The sequence below is a fragment of the Vigna umbellata genome, chromosome 8, assembly GCF_029865625.1.
Source record: "Vigna umbellata cultivar VRB3 chromosome 8, Vumbellata_1.0, whole genome shotgun sequence".
In the NCBI taxonomy this organism is placed as follows: Eukaryota; Viridiplantae; Streptophyta; class Magnoliopsida; order Fabales; family Fabaceae; genus Vigna; species Vigna umbellata.
In genome coordinates this window covers 11,332,698-11,350,565 of record NC_142172.1, presented here as the reverse complement: position 1 = coordinate 11,350,565, position 17,868 = coordinate 11,332,698, and the positions used below count along the sequence as shown (strand labels likewise).

The window sequence follows — 17,868 nt, the reverse complement described above, 5'->3', positions numbered from 1 at the left end:
TTTTATAAAATTTACATATAATATAATATATAACATATACGTTTATATATTATATATTATCTTTATTATATTGTATATAAATATTATTTTAACTATACATATCATTAAAATATTCTATTATCTCTTATTACAATCTAATAAACCTTTGAAATTATAATTAATAAATATTTTATCTTTTACTTTAGATATTTAACTTTATGTTTATATTTTTCTAATTATTATAATGTTTAGGATGCCACATTCTCCTCACACACAAAAAATTCCGTCTTCGAAAATGTACTTACATGTAAAAAGATATGATTTCTTCTTCATATGTCTTTCTCTAATATCACTTAGGCTTTGTTTACTTGACTGAATTTGGGAGAGAGTGATTGAGGGGATTTGAGAGGATTTGAAGATAATTTTTGTTGTTGTTTACTTAAGTAGATTTGGAGGTAAGTAAAAATGAATTTCGAAATAAAATTTGTGAGAATTAGTGTAGGATTTAATTGATGTGACAGATTAAAAAAATTTACTTCTAAATCTATTCTCACTTACCTCCAAATCCACTCAAATAAATAACAATAAAAATTATCTTCAAATCCTATCAAATCCCCTCAATCACTCTCCCCCAAATCCATTCAAATGAACAAAGCCTTAAAGAGAAATACTAAAAAAAAGTCAGTTAAATAAACACAAACCCTAAAAGACCATGCATAGTAGAAATAGAACAAACCCATTTCCCACAACTCCCTAAACACATATAACTAGACTCCACAATAAAAACATAGTAAAAATATTATCCAGAACCACAAAAAGACACATGACCTAGGGTGATACTTAAGGCTGTTATGAAGTAATTTAAGACTTGTTAGAGGTGTTAGTGGATTAAAATTTGTTATAGAAGAAAAGGGTAGTGATTTGTTGAAGTTTTAAGGTGTTTTTATTGTAAAAATGGGGTTTTGAGTAGTAAGATTTTGAAGTAATGAGTGTAAACAGTTTTGGGCAGTTGGGAGGATGATATGAGACCTATTAGGACTTGTCTAAGTTGTTAAGTGAGAAAAATCTGGTGTAGAACAGTTTGTGTCATCTTGGGGTGAGTTCTTGAGTGATTTTGGTATAAATTGATGTTTTACATGGTGATATTTTGAAATAGAATGACTGTGAGTATTTTGAGGTGTAGGAGTATGCTAACAAGTGTATTTAGACTTGGTCATGCAGTTTGTAAACTGATACGGAGGTTAGAAAGTGTAGAATTGAGTTTAGGTAGCTTATAGGAGAGAAATTAGGTTTTAATGAGTCATTTTAAGTTACAACAATGTTTTCAGAGTTTTCACAAGGTTTGGAAGGTCTAGAGGCCTTTAGAAGTTGGGGGTAAAGTATTCAGAGTGAGAAAATTGAGTCTTGATTTTACTAATAGCGTTGAGCGCTCAAACAGGACCCTAAGCGCTCATTTCTAGTGGCCAAGGTGCTGAGTGCCAGCCCTGGGCACCCGAGTGCCAGCCCTGGGCGCCCGAGCGCGAGCCCTGGGCGCCCGAGCGCCAAGCCTAGGTGCCCGAGTGCCACTGGGTGCAGTTGAGCATCATTGCACCTGTTTCGGGGGGTTTTCAAGGTTTTGGATGTCAGTTTTAGACGTTTTTAGGTCATTTTGGGGGTTTGGGACCCATTTGGAGCTGTCGATAAGGGTTTCAAAGCTGTTTTTCTTACCTAAATATGAGAATCAAGATGCCATGAAAAAATTGTATTATTATGTGACTTTTGATGCCTTGTATGGGTGTTTCTGGTTGTTTAATGTATAATCCGAGGTTTCATGTGATAATATGTAATGTTTGTGTGAAGTATATGTATGTGTGTGTGTATATATATGTATATATATATATATATATATATATATATATATATATATATATATATATATATATATATATATATGATTATGAGACAGATATGTTGATGATGAATATGTGGTTGATTAAGTAAATGATTAATGGACGTAATTTCATGATTCTCGTGGAGAGGATACATGGTGGTGCCTTGTGTTGTTGTTGTATGAATGTATGGAGCTTTGTATTGGTGGTTTATCCTGACACTCTCAATAACCCCAATTCAAGTAGAGATGGATGATTATGTCGTGGAGAGTAGCAGGAGGTCTTAGCCTGATGGACCTTTCTCCAATTGGTAAATGGGCGTTTGAGGACTAACCTTGTGAGTGGTAGGGTGAAACCTATTGGCAATGGCTCTATAAAGCAGTAGATGTCATCACAAGTGCAGGAACCACCATAGTTCGACATTCATACTGTATCCGAATGGTCAAGTCTAAGTCTGTGGCATGTTTAGGATGAATGTTTATTATGTGTGTAATATAATGTATAATGAAATGTTTATTGTGTTATGATGATATGTTATACCACTATATTATCATTGCTTTGTGTTGTTTGGTATGTGTTGTTTTTCTCTTTGCAATAATCATCTTAATAGTGTGTGCTTAAGAACAGTGTGTGCTTAAGAACAGTCTTTTTGATTGTTTGAGTAAGATGTGAGAGAAAGTAGATGGGAGACTAGATGATTCTAGAGGTGTATATATTGAAGGTTTGTTATCTTATAAGATTTTATTATCATATATATAATATTTTATTTTAATAATATTTTACATCTTACATCATATATTAGTCTCAAATCTATACATTTATATATTATACATTATCGATTATATTTATGTTTATATATTATGTATTATATTATATATTATCTATAGTATATTATATATAAATATCATTCTAATAATATTTTAACTATAAATATTGTTAAAATATTTCATTATCTCTTATCAAAGTTTAATAAATTTTTTAAATTATAATTAACAAACTGATTATTTTTTTACCTAAAATATTTTATGCAGTTTATATGTTTTTATAATTGTTATAATTTATAAGATCTTATTATTCTAATTTTTATTATTCTCTTATTCTTTCATAAACCGTATTTTATGAATACAAAAAAGTTCTTCTATATACTAGTGAATTAATATTGATTATATCAGTTACATAGCTTTCATGAGAATATTTTGGATGAATAATGATAACGTAAATAAATATTTTTTATACACAAAATCTGAATTAAAATATTAGTTTTTAAGGAACATAAAATTATAATCATGATTATTTCACGTACATAAATCTTTTAGATATTATTCTTTCTTATTTTTTATTTATTTCTTTTTTAAAAAGATATAAAAATTTATATTTTTATAATTATTTTACTTTTATATTAGATATCAAATAGATATAAAAGTGGATAATTATTGTATATTTACTCTTATAGTTATCCTATCTTATAATTTTTTGTTCATTTTATTTTATTTAAGTTTATGACTGTTAAAAGAGATTTGTTTATTTTATTTTATAAACAATTAAAGACTAATATAGTTCTATAACGATGAGTATAAATAAGTAGAAGGGTTAGAATTGTGTTTTCATTAGTATAAAGAATTCACATATATAATAAATATATAAATTATTCATTAATAGAATTTTAAAATATAATGATATTTACACAACACACACACGCATATATATATATATATATATATATATATATATATATATATATATATATATATATATATATATATATATATATATATATATATATAAATTTATATTTTAATAAAATTCAATTGTGGAAGCTAAATATGTACTACATTATAATAATAATAAAATTATAATTTGTAATCTTACTGCTAATTAGTATTTATCAGAAACACGTGCGAAATTACTTAAGCACAAAATATTAATAGATTTGGCTTAAGTTAGTCTAAGAAAATCGCTTTTAAATTTTTTGTTACATTATATAGTTTTATTACAATATATTTAATTAAGTATATTTTCTTATTAAAAAAATCTAGGCATATTAAAATTCATGGTTTTAGTATATCAAAAGATAAGCATATAAAAGATTATCTCATATCACTATTTGATAAATAATAATAAAATCAAAAGAACAAATTTTATTGAATTTCAAATTTAATATAGTTTTACATTTTAAATTTTAAATAACAATAAACCCGGCCCAAAACCCTAATTATACAATACACTCCTTCACCCTCTTCTCTATTCTCTCCACCGCCCCCTTCAAATCTTTTGGCTTCTTCTCTCGATTTTTCTTCTGACGTGATTATCATTTTTATCCTGTGACGGTAGAAAACACAAAATGGTGAAGAAGAGCAAAAGTAAGAAAACCCTAATCCTGTTCTTTGATTCCAGTAGTGTGCAATGATGTAATTGTTTTTTTATTATTGTGGTGAAACTGTTGCGTTGCAGAGAGTAAGAGTAAGAGGGTTTCGTTGAAGAAGAAGTACAAGGTGATCCGGAAAGTGAAGGAGCACAACAAAAAAAAGGCGAAGGAAGCTAAGAAGCTTCGGCTGAGTGGAAAAAAGAAGGTTGAGAAGGATCCTGGTATTCCCAACGATTGGCCCTTTAAGGAACAGGAACTCAAAGCCCTTGAAGCTCGAAGAGCCAAGGCCATTGAGGAATTGGAGCAAAAGAAAGCTGAACGCAAGGAAAGGGTAATTGCTTTATATTTATTAAACTCCACATTTCGTGCATTTTTTTTTATTATCGATTATGATTTGTGTTAGGATATTTATCCTATTTTATCATCATTATAGTGTATCATTATAGTGTGTTTAGGATTACCCTATTTATCTTGATTATAGTGTGTCTAGGATTAACCTGGATTTGTGTATTAATTTATTCTTATAAATATAAGATTGTGAGAGGATCAATTAAGCCCCCAAAAATTATTTCTTTTGAATTAAGTATTTGTTATGTTACCTCATAAGTTAAATAAATATATAAACCTTGTTTTTGTAGAAAGTGATTCATGGACAGTTGGGTTTTGATTGTTCCTAGTGAGAGAAGTGTAGGAATGATTGGTGGTGTAATGTAATAGGAGAAAGAGAGAGATGATAATGAGGGTGTTTTGATTATTGGTACATTGAAGTGTTTTTTTTTTGTATTATTATATCAGTGCTGATTGATGTCTAATTCAAACTGGGATGGGAAAGAGAAGACTTCTACGAAGAAATTAGTCATTTGTGATTTCTGTTTCTCTTGCAGTTAGGAACTTACTATTCATTACTTGTTTCAGGCTCGTAAAAGGAAATTGGGCTTGCTAGAGGAGGAAGGTGATACTTTGCCAGAGGATTCTAGAAGAAATAGTAATGATTTTGGTACTGCCGTGAGGACCAGAGGTGTGTATTTATTTGTAATTTCCTGACAGTTTGGTTGAACTATCAAATGCTTTCTTGCCTATGTTCTTACAATTGTTATTTTTGGTTTTTTTTATTGCATAGATAGCTCAGATAGAGCCTTTTACAAGGATCTTGTTAAGGTTATTGAAGCCTCTGATGTCTTACTGGAGGTCCTTGATGCCCGGGATCCTCTGGGGACTCGCTGTCCTGAGATAGAAAACATGGTGATGAAATCGGGGCCTGATAAACGTCTCGTGTTGCTTTTAAATAAAATCGGTAGTTTACTGATCACATTTCATTTTGTCTCCTTTCTCCATTTTGGAATATTTATTTTTGCATTGGCTAATCATTTGATCCTTATAATAGATCTTGTGCCTAAAGAAGCTTTAGAAAAGTGGCTCAAGTACCTTAGAGAAGAATTACCTACTGTGGCCTTCAAGTGTAGCACACAACAACAAAGATCAAACTTAGGGTGGATATCTTCTAAGAAAGTCAAAGCCAAATCAAGTGATGTTTTGCAACTAAGTGATTGTCTTGGAGCTGATACTCTACTCAAATTGTTGAAGAATTACTCAAGAAGTCATGAGGTAACAGATTTAATGGTGATGACTGTTTGTAAAATTGCAATTTCATAATGAAAGTTTTGTGTTGAATTAGTTGTATGTGAATCATTTGACAGTTACAATTTTTATTCCCGTGTTGTGCTTCCCTCTATGAAATTATTATCTGATATATGATTGAGAAACCCTCATGTATTTGCTGCTGTCTTTTTTTGTCCGGTGTGTATGGTTGTGTATGTGTTTCCATGCATTCTTGCTAATGTGCATTGGATACACTAGCTCAACATGAAAATTACACAGTAAAGGATGCCTTTACTGGAAAAACAAACTTGAATGTTGACAAATTGGCAAACTTAAATGTTGAACCAAATATAAAATCGGAAGGTTTTGCAAATAAATTTATAGTATAAATATAGGGAGAAGTGAAGAGCCTAAGTGGGTTGGTTTTCATTTTTTATGTCACTTACTTTTGGATTCAATTTGAAGAAATGCTTGCAGGTGGATGTGTATTGTGCACCAGCTCAAAAAGAAAAATAAAGTGGTAGATCACACTTTTTTTTTTCACATATTAGTAGAAATTAAATTATTACTAAAGTCTATGTCTATCGTACTTGCTCCTAAAATGATATCACCTCTAGTTGGGACTTGAGAATTGTTGGCATTGATGTTCACTATATTGCTGATGCCTTTTTCTGAATCATCACTTCTAGTGTAAGATAAGTATCAATCTTTTTAAATAGGGATGTTTTTCATACCATTGTGGTGTTGGTGCTATTTTCTGTTGAAAATGATTTTGTTATCCAAATATATATTCTTTTTAGAATCAGGATAATAGATATGTCGGTTTAGGTCTAATTTAAATGTACACAAAAGAGTGAAGTTTGCACCTAGTTAAAAGCATGCACAACACACATGCATGTATACATGCATACAGACATATATACGTTTTATTTAGTCATGTAGGTGACATTGATCTCTGACATCCATTTGTTTGCTTGTGCATGAATGTGTCGACTTTTCGCCAATCACACTGCAAAACTAAATATAAAGATTTCAAGTTGGAAGAGTATGCTTTAGTGTGCATCTTCACGGGTTATCATTCCTATCTTTTGGGAATTTTGCATTTGACTGATTTTTTATTTTCCCTGGTGTAGTTTCTTTTTCTAGTATATGATGTCTATTGCTTATCCATTAATTGTTTTGTTTTTTATGCTTTTGTCCTTTGATTTTAGATCATTCATTTTTTGGTTGTTTTGCTTCCTTGCCTTGACAGATCAAAAAGTCAATCACTGTGGGTTTGATTGGCTTGCCCAATGTGGGTAAGAGTAGCCTTATTAATAGTTTAAAAAGGTGTCATGTTGTCAATGTTGGCTCTACTCCGGGGTTAACAAGATCAATGCAAGAGGTGCAATTGGACAAAAATGTTAAGTTGCTAGATTGCCCTGGTGTTGTTATGCTGAAGTCTCAAGAAAATGATGCTTCCATTGCCTTAAAAAATTGCAAGAGGATTGAGAAGTTAGAGGATCCAATTAGCCCAGGTATACTAAGTCATTTCCCTCCTTATTATCTGGTTATTCATGTGTTTATTTGCATTTAGTTGAAATGAATGGTAGAAGATTTATAGGAATTTTACATGAAAAAATAGTAAAAGAAAATGAGCTCGTGACATTGAAGAAATACTAATCAATTTTACAACAATTTGTAGATTTTGCTATTTTTTGGTGCATTTGGTTTGACGAGTGACTGCATATATAAGGGTCGCACTTTGTCCTTAAACATGTTATGTTTTTTTTCAACAGAAGTGCTATTGGCCCATTGTACATTTTTATTTAATATCTGGTTTTGTGTAAATTTCTTATCCTCTATTCATCCATTTTCTCTAATAGAATGACTTTCAGTTATAAATTCAATTATTTGAAATATTTTCAAACTTGCGTTTACTTGTGTTAACAATGATAGTGTGAATGAGGGTAGTCATTGGGCGCTGTATATAATATTATGGTTTTGTGTGGTTTGATCTACCAGAGTCAGGATGTCGGTGATAAAATCACCCTTTCATTAAATCTTGTAACCTTATCCTGGTTATAAAACAGACTTCTGTTCGGTTTTAATAATGCAACTGATAGGTGGTGTAGTGGAACGTTCGGTTATTTTATGCACAGGCTGTTGGATTATGTTTCCTATTGTCTTGTTTTAAAACTCTGGTTGTTTTACATTTTATTTAGATATAAATTAATGTTTGATTTAGTAATGAGAATTCTAATTTCCTAAACGCTTAGAAGTTTGCATGATACAATTATGTTATTTATGGAAAATCCTGATTTAAGCTGTACTTGCTCTTGTTAAGTAAATTTGAAAGACTTATTCCTTTTCTTTTTAACTTGGACAACGCAGTGAAGGAAATTCTAAAGCTCTGTATGCCCGAGCAGCTTGTAACTCTGTACAAGATTCCCAGTTTCAATGTAGGTGATGTTGACGACTTTCTGCGGAAGGTAGCTACAGTCAGGGGCAAACTCAAAAAGGGTGGAATAGTTGACGTTGCTGCTGCTGCAAGAATCATTCTTCATGACTGGAACGAGGGTACGGATACATGGAATTTCTTAAATTATGATCAGAGAACTGATTACTTTTCTGAGTTGAAGTTAAAATTGAGGAAGAACTAAACACTGAAATTTCTCTTTCTGTTTGTATATTTCAGGTAAAATTCAGTATTATACCATGCCCCCAAATAGGGATCAAGGTGAACCTTCGGAGACGAAGATAGTTTCTGAATTTGCAAAAGAGTTTAACGTTGATGAAGTCTACAACAATGAATCTTCATTTATTGGGAGTCTTAAATCTGTTGATGACTTCAATGCTGTTGAAGTTCCTTCAAGTCACCCTCTCAATCTTACTGAAATGATGTTGGAGGTTTGTTTGTTGAATTGAAACCGTTTGGACTTAGGAGAAGATGCCTAGGGAGTTGACTATTGTTGATGTGAATTGTATGCGGGAAATTTTAGTGTTTTCACACTTACTAATTAAAGCATTATCTTCTCTTGTAGGATGAGACACAAACCAAGTCAGCTGACCAAGGCGAAGATCCCGGAAATGTGGCTGAGGTGGATGAATCCATGGAAGATGGTGGTGGGAAGAACAAGGATAACAGTGCTGCAAGTAGGCAAAATGAAAAATTATATGCTGCAGACGGTATGCTTAATACAAAACTGAGGCGCGCAGAGAAGAAGAAAAGAAAAAAGGATAAGAAAGCTTCCGCCTCTTCGGATCCCATGGATGGTGATTACGATTTCAAAACTGATTACTTCCAAAAGGAAGCCTCCATGGATTCTGAAGACAGCCAGAGTGAGGATGGTGATGATGAACCAGTCAACTCTGAAGTGCCTATGTCTGCTATCCAAATTGATGAATGATGAACAAGCCAGCATATTCATTATTTAAAGATGATATAAGGTTTTGCTTTTTCTCTGAGGTATCTGCAAGATCTGTATAATTTGAGTTATGAATTTTGATCTTTGTAAGAGTTTATATAAACCATTATTAAATTATATGCAATTTTAAGACAACTTTTGCACTTTGTTGTTAATTATTGCAATACTAGTCTTCACACATTTATTATCCGTCAAATTTCTATAATAATCCCCGAAAAATTTAATAATGATACCACTCTTAAAATACACTAAATTGAGAGTTAATATTGTTTGTTCAATGATTATAAACTACATTAAAAAATAGATATGAAATTCATATTTCATCAAACATCTAGTCATGGATTTTAACTATTATATGAAATGAAAATCCTATTTGAAATCACTTAAAGGTAAAGTGGAGATAAATAAATGTAAGGCTAAAATGCTTACTTCGTCCTCATGTTAAGAGGTGAATTTCTGTTTAGTACCCAGTTTTAAAAATGTATCTATTGAGTCCCAAAGTTGTAAAAAGTGTATAAATGAAGTCCCCTCCGTTAAATTGGCTTAAACAGAGTTAACTCCGTAATGACGTGGCTTCGTTTTTTTTCTCTCTCCTCTGATATTTCTACCCTCTTTTTCTCTTTCTGCTCCGTAATGACGTGGCTTCCAACGAAGTTTCTGATATGGGTTATCATTTCTTGGGTTCGGGAATGTGAAAGCTGGTAATTATGCAGCACTTGGAAGGCATGGCCTACGCCTTTGAAAAGAACTGTTTCAACCCTTTTTCCTGCTTTAGCCAAAGCTTTTGAGAACTCCAAGTTCCTATCTTTCAGTATATCCATTTCTGAAACGCACACCATAATGGAAGAAACCCTCAAATCTCTCAACTTGACCGTGCCATGTGCAAGAGGGTTGCAATATGGGTGGTCACGGGTGGCTCCAAGAGGAAGCGCCAAGCGCCAGTAAGTGTCGGAAACGGATAAAGTGAGCGCCGAATTGGGTGGCTGAAGGAAATGCTTCTCAGAGCTAGTTCTTTCTTCTCCTCCAAAGAAAGGTTGGATCAGTACGACACCCTTGAGAGATAATGGTGTCGTCGTGTTTGATGATGACGATGATGATGATCCCATGCGGGTGGCCACATTATAAGCTATGTTGGCGCCTGCACTATCACCGGCGAGGAAAACGGAAGACATGTCGCAGTGAGTCAGCCACCACTTTTGCGCATCGGAGATGTTCTGTGCTTCTCTTTTGAACCACTATCGCATGGCAGGAAGAGAGAGAAAAAGATGGCAGGAATAACAGAGGAGAGAGAAAAAAAAACGAAGCCACGTCATTACGGAGTTAACTCCGTTTAAGCCAATTTAACGGAGGGGACTTCATTTATACACTTTTTACAACTTTGAGACTCAATAGATACATTTTTAAAACTGGATACTAAACAGAAATTCACCTCTTAACATGGAACGAAGTAAACATTTAAGTCTAAATGTAAATGTGTGATACCTTGTACATGAAATTTAATGATTGTGTTGTGAGTAGGTGGAATGGCTGAAGAGACAGAGACAGATTAACTTAATCAACACTTAACATCTCTTTTATTTATTCTGCTCTCACTCTATTTTTATCTCTTTCCTATTTATTACACTCCTACTTTCACTCAGTGGAATTAACATCAATAATATACATAAAAACATCACTAAGAATTAATCCAACTAATTTTAGAGTAAAGCAACTAATCCTTTGGTAGGATGACTCAGAAATTCGAAACTAGAGAAGATTTGCAGAGAAGGTACAAATAGTGTTTTCAGAGGATAAAAAAACGAGTAAGGGTGATTGTGAAAAAAGAGAGACGAGAGAAATGAACTTTACTACTAGAAGTTATTGTAACCTCTGTTAATAAACTCCATTGAAACACAGAACTTATTATAATCTCTATTAATAAAACCCAGTTAAAACAGTTTTTATCTTGGAAATGATAAATTATAAATGGTATAAATAGTTTTATAATTAACTTCGGTTAAAAATAAAATTATATTAAAAAATTGAAAAAGAAATATGTTTTTTGTTATTCATTTTATATTTTTGTTATCAACTAATTAAACCTATACATTGCAAATTGTTTTGCCGATGTATTAACATTTTCATCAACCGATGAAATAGATGAAATTAACACAAATTAAATTTCTGACAATTCATATAGTATGATTACCATTAATAACTTAAAAGTAATTATAATTACTTTATGGAAATAAACCAGAGTTGTAAATAGGCCAATAAATCATTTTTAATAAATCAATACTAGATGTAAAATAGCGAAACAAATTAAAAATGATTGATGGAATTAGGTTTTAGGATTTTGATCGGGTACAATACCAAAATTATTTTGTCTTAGGCCCAACCTTGTCTAACTTTGCATGACTCAAGCCCAATCTTTTTCAACATTGCATAAGTTGGTTCAACCATCTTGGTCCTAACTTCCCTAAGTTTGATTTACTTAATTTTTTACATACCAAATTGACCTAACTTCATTTTCATAGTAAGTTTTTAAAGAGGGTTACTTCCTACACCACCCACACATTTCTTCCTGCACCACCACACTTTTTTTAAATTCCAAAACTATTCTTTATATTTTAAAATATCCTACACCTCTTTTTTTCTTCAACGGATGTATCCATGTCTCACATCCGTTTAGTTTTTTTTTAAAATTTTTAGTTTTTTTAAGTTTTTAAATTAACATATAAATATTATTTAATTTTTTTAAAAATTATTACTTAATTATTTATAAATTAATTTTATTTTATTTAACAAAATAATTATTATTAATTTAATTTATGTATTATTATTTTAAATAATAATTAAAATACTTTTTAAAAATTTATTAAAACTGATACGGATGTTATCCGTAACATCCGGTGAAATTTTTTTCTTTTTAAAATTTTTAGTTTTTATTTTACTATATTTTAAATTAATATATAAATATTATTTAATTTTTTTAAAATTATTATTTAATTAATTATAAATTAATTTTATTTTATTTAATAAAATAATTATTATTAATTTAATTTATGTATTATTATTTAAATAATAAAATAGTTTTTAAAAATTTATTAAAGTGGATGTGGTAACATTCATGAAGTTTTTTCTTTTTAAATTTTTAGTTTTTAATTTATTATATTTTAAATTAATATATAAATATTATTTAATTAATTTAAAATTATTACTTAATTATTTATGAATTAATTTTATTTTATTTTAACAAAATAATTATTATTAATTTATTTTGTATATTATTATTTAAATAATAAAAAAAAGTTTTGAAAATTTTATTAAAACGGATGTGGCAATCCGTTAACGGATGTCGCCACATTCGTTGAAGATTTTTTTTTCTTTTTAAATAAAAAAATAAATTAAAATATAAAATATATGAACGGACGGATGTCAACATCCGTTGAAGGTGAAACGGATGTTGACATCCGTTTTAGAGAAGGGCAAAATTGGTATGGGGTGGTGTAGGGAGCATTCGGTGGTGGTGGAGGGAGCAACTGTCGTTTTTAAAATGCAACAATTATCTAATCCAAATCCAGTTAGTTGGGTTGGACCTATATAAAAAGTTGTTGATTTCAACTAGATAAATCTATTAAAATAAATTCAAAACAATATGAATTTGATAATTATAAATTAAATTTAAAGATATCGATTTTTTCCCACCTTTATTGAAAGTTTAGTTCTACGAGACAACTCTTCAAAGAGAAGAGTTTCCAAAACCTTATGTTACAACAATTAAGACTATTGTGAGAATAGGAGAGGAAGTGAGGATAATGTTTACTGAACAATTTTAAAGTTGTTGATAGTTGTGTAAAGTTATCACATTTTGGGTACAATTCTTCCTAATTAAGAGAATAGTATAAATGAGTTTTTTCAACATTTTCTCAACATCGCATACCATGTCTTCTAAATGATCATTCATCGATTTATTAACATAATTTGTTCCTTGTGATATTGTAGGCTTGTATAATACTTTTTCATGTTAAGTCTAAACTGTATAACTCATCACTATACTAAAGATGAACACACATTATGCCCAAGTTCTGATGTATTTGATTAAGATAACGAACACAGGGGCAAAATTATGTCCCGTGTTCATTGAGATTTTGTGTTCTTGAACATATTGCAAGAATTTAAAAACTTCATTTTCATACTCTTTACTAATGTGACTTTTATTCATTTAATTTTGATTTATATTATGTTCATGAAAAACTCGATCAATCTCGAATTTTTAAGTTTAACAAGGTGATGTCCTACCCATTCAGGAATAATATTTATCATAATTTTCTAACACTTCTACAATAGAAATCAAACATCATAAATTTGACAAAATTTTAGTAACATTTCACACTGGTCTCTGAAGTACAAAAAATGAAAGTGATCACTCATGACCATAATCAAGTATGCATATGAAGAACAACAAAAAATGGTTTCAACTAAAATATAATCAAATTTAGGTGTAAACCTCAATGTACAAGTTATAAGGAATTATGATAAATATTTTTTACAAACTGTTTGATTGGAAAATTCAAGATTTAATACAAACGATTAAAAATTTAATCATTTGTACCAAATCTCAAACGAGAACTAATAGCTTAATGATTAACTAGAATTATAATAAATCTTAACAAATATAAAATTATTTAAATATACAACATCTAATAATAAGTCTAAATCTAATACTACAAATATTTTAAAAATTTAATTAAAACAAAAAAATGACAAAGAAAACCAATTTAAAAAATTGTCTAAGATAAAAACAATAATGACAAAGAAAAAAAAAATCTAATAATCAATATCACATACAAGGAAAAAGGGACAAAGTGCAACGGGAATTGTCATTCTTAGCGAAATCGAGAATGAAGTTGGATGGATGGTGGAATAGGCTTGTCGCCACCGTTGCAAAGCTTGCCTAGTATGCCATTGCCATCACTCTTTTCTCTTTCAAAATGAAAATGAAGATGAACGGGATGAAAAGGAAAATCAATTGGTTTTTTACACATAAATGAATCTATAAATGAAAGTACAAGAAGTTCAATGGTGGAAAAGGAAGAAAAACTTAACTATAAAGCTCGTTCTCGTCATTGCTAGGGATGAATGTTTGAAGGTGTCATGAAAGAACAATGATTAAAAAATACGCTAGGTTTGATTTAAAATGCAATTTTATGTCGAAGAATGCTTGCATCGATGTCCATTGACGTCTAATATGTAGTGGGTCGATGTCATTCTTTATTTTAATGTTGGGGATAAGGGGACCGATGTCAATTGATGTTAAACTTTGATTGAGTCAACTTAAACTTTGATATCTTATTTACAAAAACATCATCGGTCATGTCTTATGTTGGACTTCTAATGGATTGACCTAAATGAGTAACATTATATGACATTTTTGTGCTAGTGTCTCATCTATAATTCTTTGAATTTTAAGAAAGAACTCTTTCAATTGAATAATTAGGTCATTAATGTCATGCTTCAGAATATATGAAAAAATGTTGTTTCATCTTCAATGACAATTTTTCTTTTATCACTTTTAAAAAATAATCTATTATTTTATTCTTTATCAACATATCTATTTAAAAAAAAAGGTTTAATGTAAGAATCTAGAAAATAGAGTAATAGAGTAGATAGATGTATTAAAATAATGAGACGAGCATTTTACTTTAAAAATAATATTATAAAATAAATAGAACTTTCTAAAGCTCGGTTCATTATCTAAAACACTTCATCTCTCTAAGACACTATTCTCTACTCTTTCTCTGCCTTCTCTCTAGGATTTCTCTCAACTGAATTGTTTGATTGACGACCAAGAGGTGCCCAGACGTTCACGGCGTAGAGGGCTATACAATTGACCGATCAATTTCTTGATTCTAGCTGGTAAGCTGTTTTTCCCCTTTTCTTCGCATGTTTTTGAGTCTTGATCATGCAAACTGTGTTGTTGCATGTGTCTTGTAGCTTTCTTCTTCAATTCTCAGCTCAATTTAGGTTCTAAGAGCTGTTCTCTATCACTGATTGGTGATTTGTAGGTTTCTGTAAAGTTTCCTTGCAGTGCAAGGTACTGTTGAAGTAATCTTGTGAGCTGGGCAGCTTATCTCTGAGGTAAGGGGAGTTAAATATTTTCTTAAATTATTTGTATGACATCTGTATATGCTGAATTCTGCTGTTTGAAGCACAATTTGGATTTTTGGAGTGGATTGAATTGTATGTATGTGAATATCTAAATGTAAAACTGTGAATTGATTTGGATGAGATATACTGCTGTAATTGAGTTGTTAGAGATGTGAAATATGTTATGATAGTTATTAGGTAGGTGGTTAAGTGAATTATGGTGTTTTGGGGCATTTTAGAAGAAATGAGGTAGTGAATTTGAGAATTAGAGGTCAAGGGCTCATTTGGTCTATCGAGGCAATTTAGGTAAGTTATTTGTGACTTGTTTGAGTCATATAAATGGTCAAAAACATGTACAAAGTGGTAGAATTGAATTTGGGTCTTTAAGTTGAGAAATTTGATGTTCTAGACTAGGATTTGGTTCATAATCACTTTAGATTGGTGTTAGTAAGGTTTAGAATCACTTAGACAAGTCTAATTAGGTATATAATACAATCTAGGAGTGTTAGAAGTTGGGAAAAATATTTAGAATGGGTAATGGAGGTTTGAGTTGTATAATTCTGCAGATTTTAGTTATGCAGATTATGTAGACTCGCTATACGAATCTATTCGCATAGCGAGTCACCCTGCTGAGGTGCTCTCTGCCAGGGCATTTGCACAGCGAATAGACGCGCTGTGCCAATGGTTTGAGAGAGTTGCTATCTGTTTGACGATCTGTATGGCGAATTGGGGTGCTATGCGACTGGTTAGGGTCTGGGAATACTACCATTTTATTCGAATAGCGAAAAAGGGCGCACAGCGAGTGAGTTGGGATGATTGGTCTCTGTTTGAGCTTTCGCATAGCGACTTGGGACACTATGCGAGGGGTTGAGGTCTGGTACCTCTGCGAGTTAATTCGCACAGCGAGTTGTGTCGCTATGCGAGAAAATCCTGGTTTCGCTCTGCGAGTGGGGTGCGCTGAGCGAAAGGTGTGTATCTAGTTTGCTCTCCTTGTTCTTTGTCTTGATTTGAATTATGTGGAATGTTGTTTGAAATATGAAGTATGATTAAGTGTGTAACATGTAAATGACTAAGGATGTTGCCAAGTAAAAGTATGTGATTCAAAGTGGTAAAAGGGAAATTCTAAGGTAGAATCTCTTGGTGAGACTTAGTTGTTTTGAATGAATGCAGGAGCTCAGTCTTGGGGGTTATTCTGAAACTCCAATGATCTTTCATTCTCAAATAGAGAGGATTGAACCATGTTGGGAGGAGTAGTAGGAGGTCTTAGTCTTGGGAGCTTCCAGTATGCCTCAAGGCCCGGAATAGACTAACCTCGTGTGTGTGGTAGGCTGAAACCCATTGGCAATGACTTTGCAAAGTAGTAGAGGCCACCACGAGTGCACAAACCGTCATAGCTCGACAATTCATTCTAAGTCCGGACGAGTCAGGTCTAGAGTATAACATGTTAGGATGTGTGATTCAGTTTACTTTACTTGAATTAAAATTGTATGTTGTATGCTATTTTTAATGATATGATTTAGTATATCTAGCTCACCCTTCTGCTTGTGTTTGTATGTTTGTTGTGTGATGTTTTCTTTTGCCATGATCATCCTTTTGGATGTGAGTAAAGATAGATTTGGTGCCCCTGGAGCAGGTCTTAGGGGGTGATGATACGACTGTCTAGTTTAGTTAGGCTGTTTATTTTATTTTGTATAAGTTTTGAAATACTCCATTGTATATAAAGTTTTAAATTTTATAGCCATTTTGGATGACTATAAGATTAACTCTTTATCTGCAAGTCTTTAACTGTTCTATAATATTACAATGATGACTACTATTTTATATAATTTTTACTATATATTTTGGGATGTTACATTTAAGACTAAAGAATAATTTATCAAAATCTAATAAAAAAAATGAGAAAGTAATTATTAAAATAAAAATATATGATAATTAAGCCACAGTTAAAAACTCATTATTAAAAAAACACATAATAGATAACTTTCTTTTTATGTTTATAAAAAAATGACTATAAAAAAACTCATGAGATAAAAAGCATTATGAAATTAATATTTTACGATCAAATAAGGCAAAACAAATACATTTTTTCTTTAAAAGTGAATTAGAATTATGGATGACAATGGGTTGGGTTAGACACAGATAATGCCTACCTGCAACCCGACTCGTAAAACAAAAATCCAACCCGCAGCTCGTCCGCTACCTGCGCGAGTATCCGCTTAAAAATATCCACAGATATTTTAAAACCTGTAGGTACCCGCAAAAATTAAAAGAAATATATTTTATACATTTTTAAAATAAAATTACAAAATATATATAATATAATATAAATTAAATTAAAATTTAATTTTTTAATTAAATTTAACGTAACCTTCAATTGGAAGAACAAAATTGCATGCATAGAACCCCAACATCAGAAACGTAGAGAAAACCCCAAAATTACAAGACCAAGAATCCCAAAAATTCCCAAACCAGAAAAGAAGATAAAAAACTCCAAACTCAACAATATCTGGAAAAACCCCAA

General features: G+C 31.1%; 2 protein-coding genes across 2 annotated transcripts; one reads left to right on the top strand and one right to left on the bottom strand.

The window, feature by feature from the left end:
• The first annotated feature begins 4,054 nt into the window (after positions 1-4,054).
• NSN1 (GTP-binding family protein) lies at positions 4,055-9,361 on the top strand. The gene is made up of 9 exons (XM_047327112.2): positions 4,055-4,207; positions 4,299-4,543; positions 5,128-5,230; positions 5,333-5,506; positions 5,597-5,817; positions 7,064-7,328; positions 8,185-8,370; positions 8,489-8,700; positions 8,835-9,361. Exons 1-9 carry the CDS (start codon positions 4,189-4,191, stop codon positions 9,198-9,200), a joined length of 1,791 nt encoding a protein of 596 aa, XP_047183068.2. The 5' UTR covers positions 4,055-4,188; the 3' UTR covers positions 9,201-9,361.
• A 275-nt stretch (positions 9,362-9,636) lies between these two features.
• LOC124849212 (putative carboxylesterase 17) lies at positions 9,637-16,188 on the bottom strand. The gene is made up of 2 exons (XM_047327114.2): positions 15,973-16,188; positions 9,637-10,453 (listed from the first exon to the last, which is right to left on the bottom strand). Exons 1-2 carry the CDS (start codon positions 16,186-16,188, stop codon positions 9,752-9,754), a joined length of 918 nt encoding a protein of 305 aa, XP_047183070.2. The 3' UTR covers positions 9,637-9,751.
• Between the last annotated feature and the right edge of the window lie 1,680 nt (positions 16,189-17,868).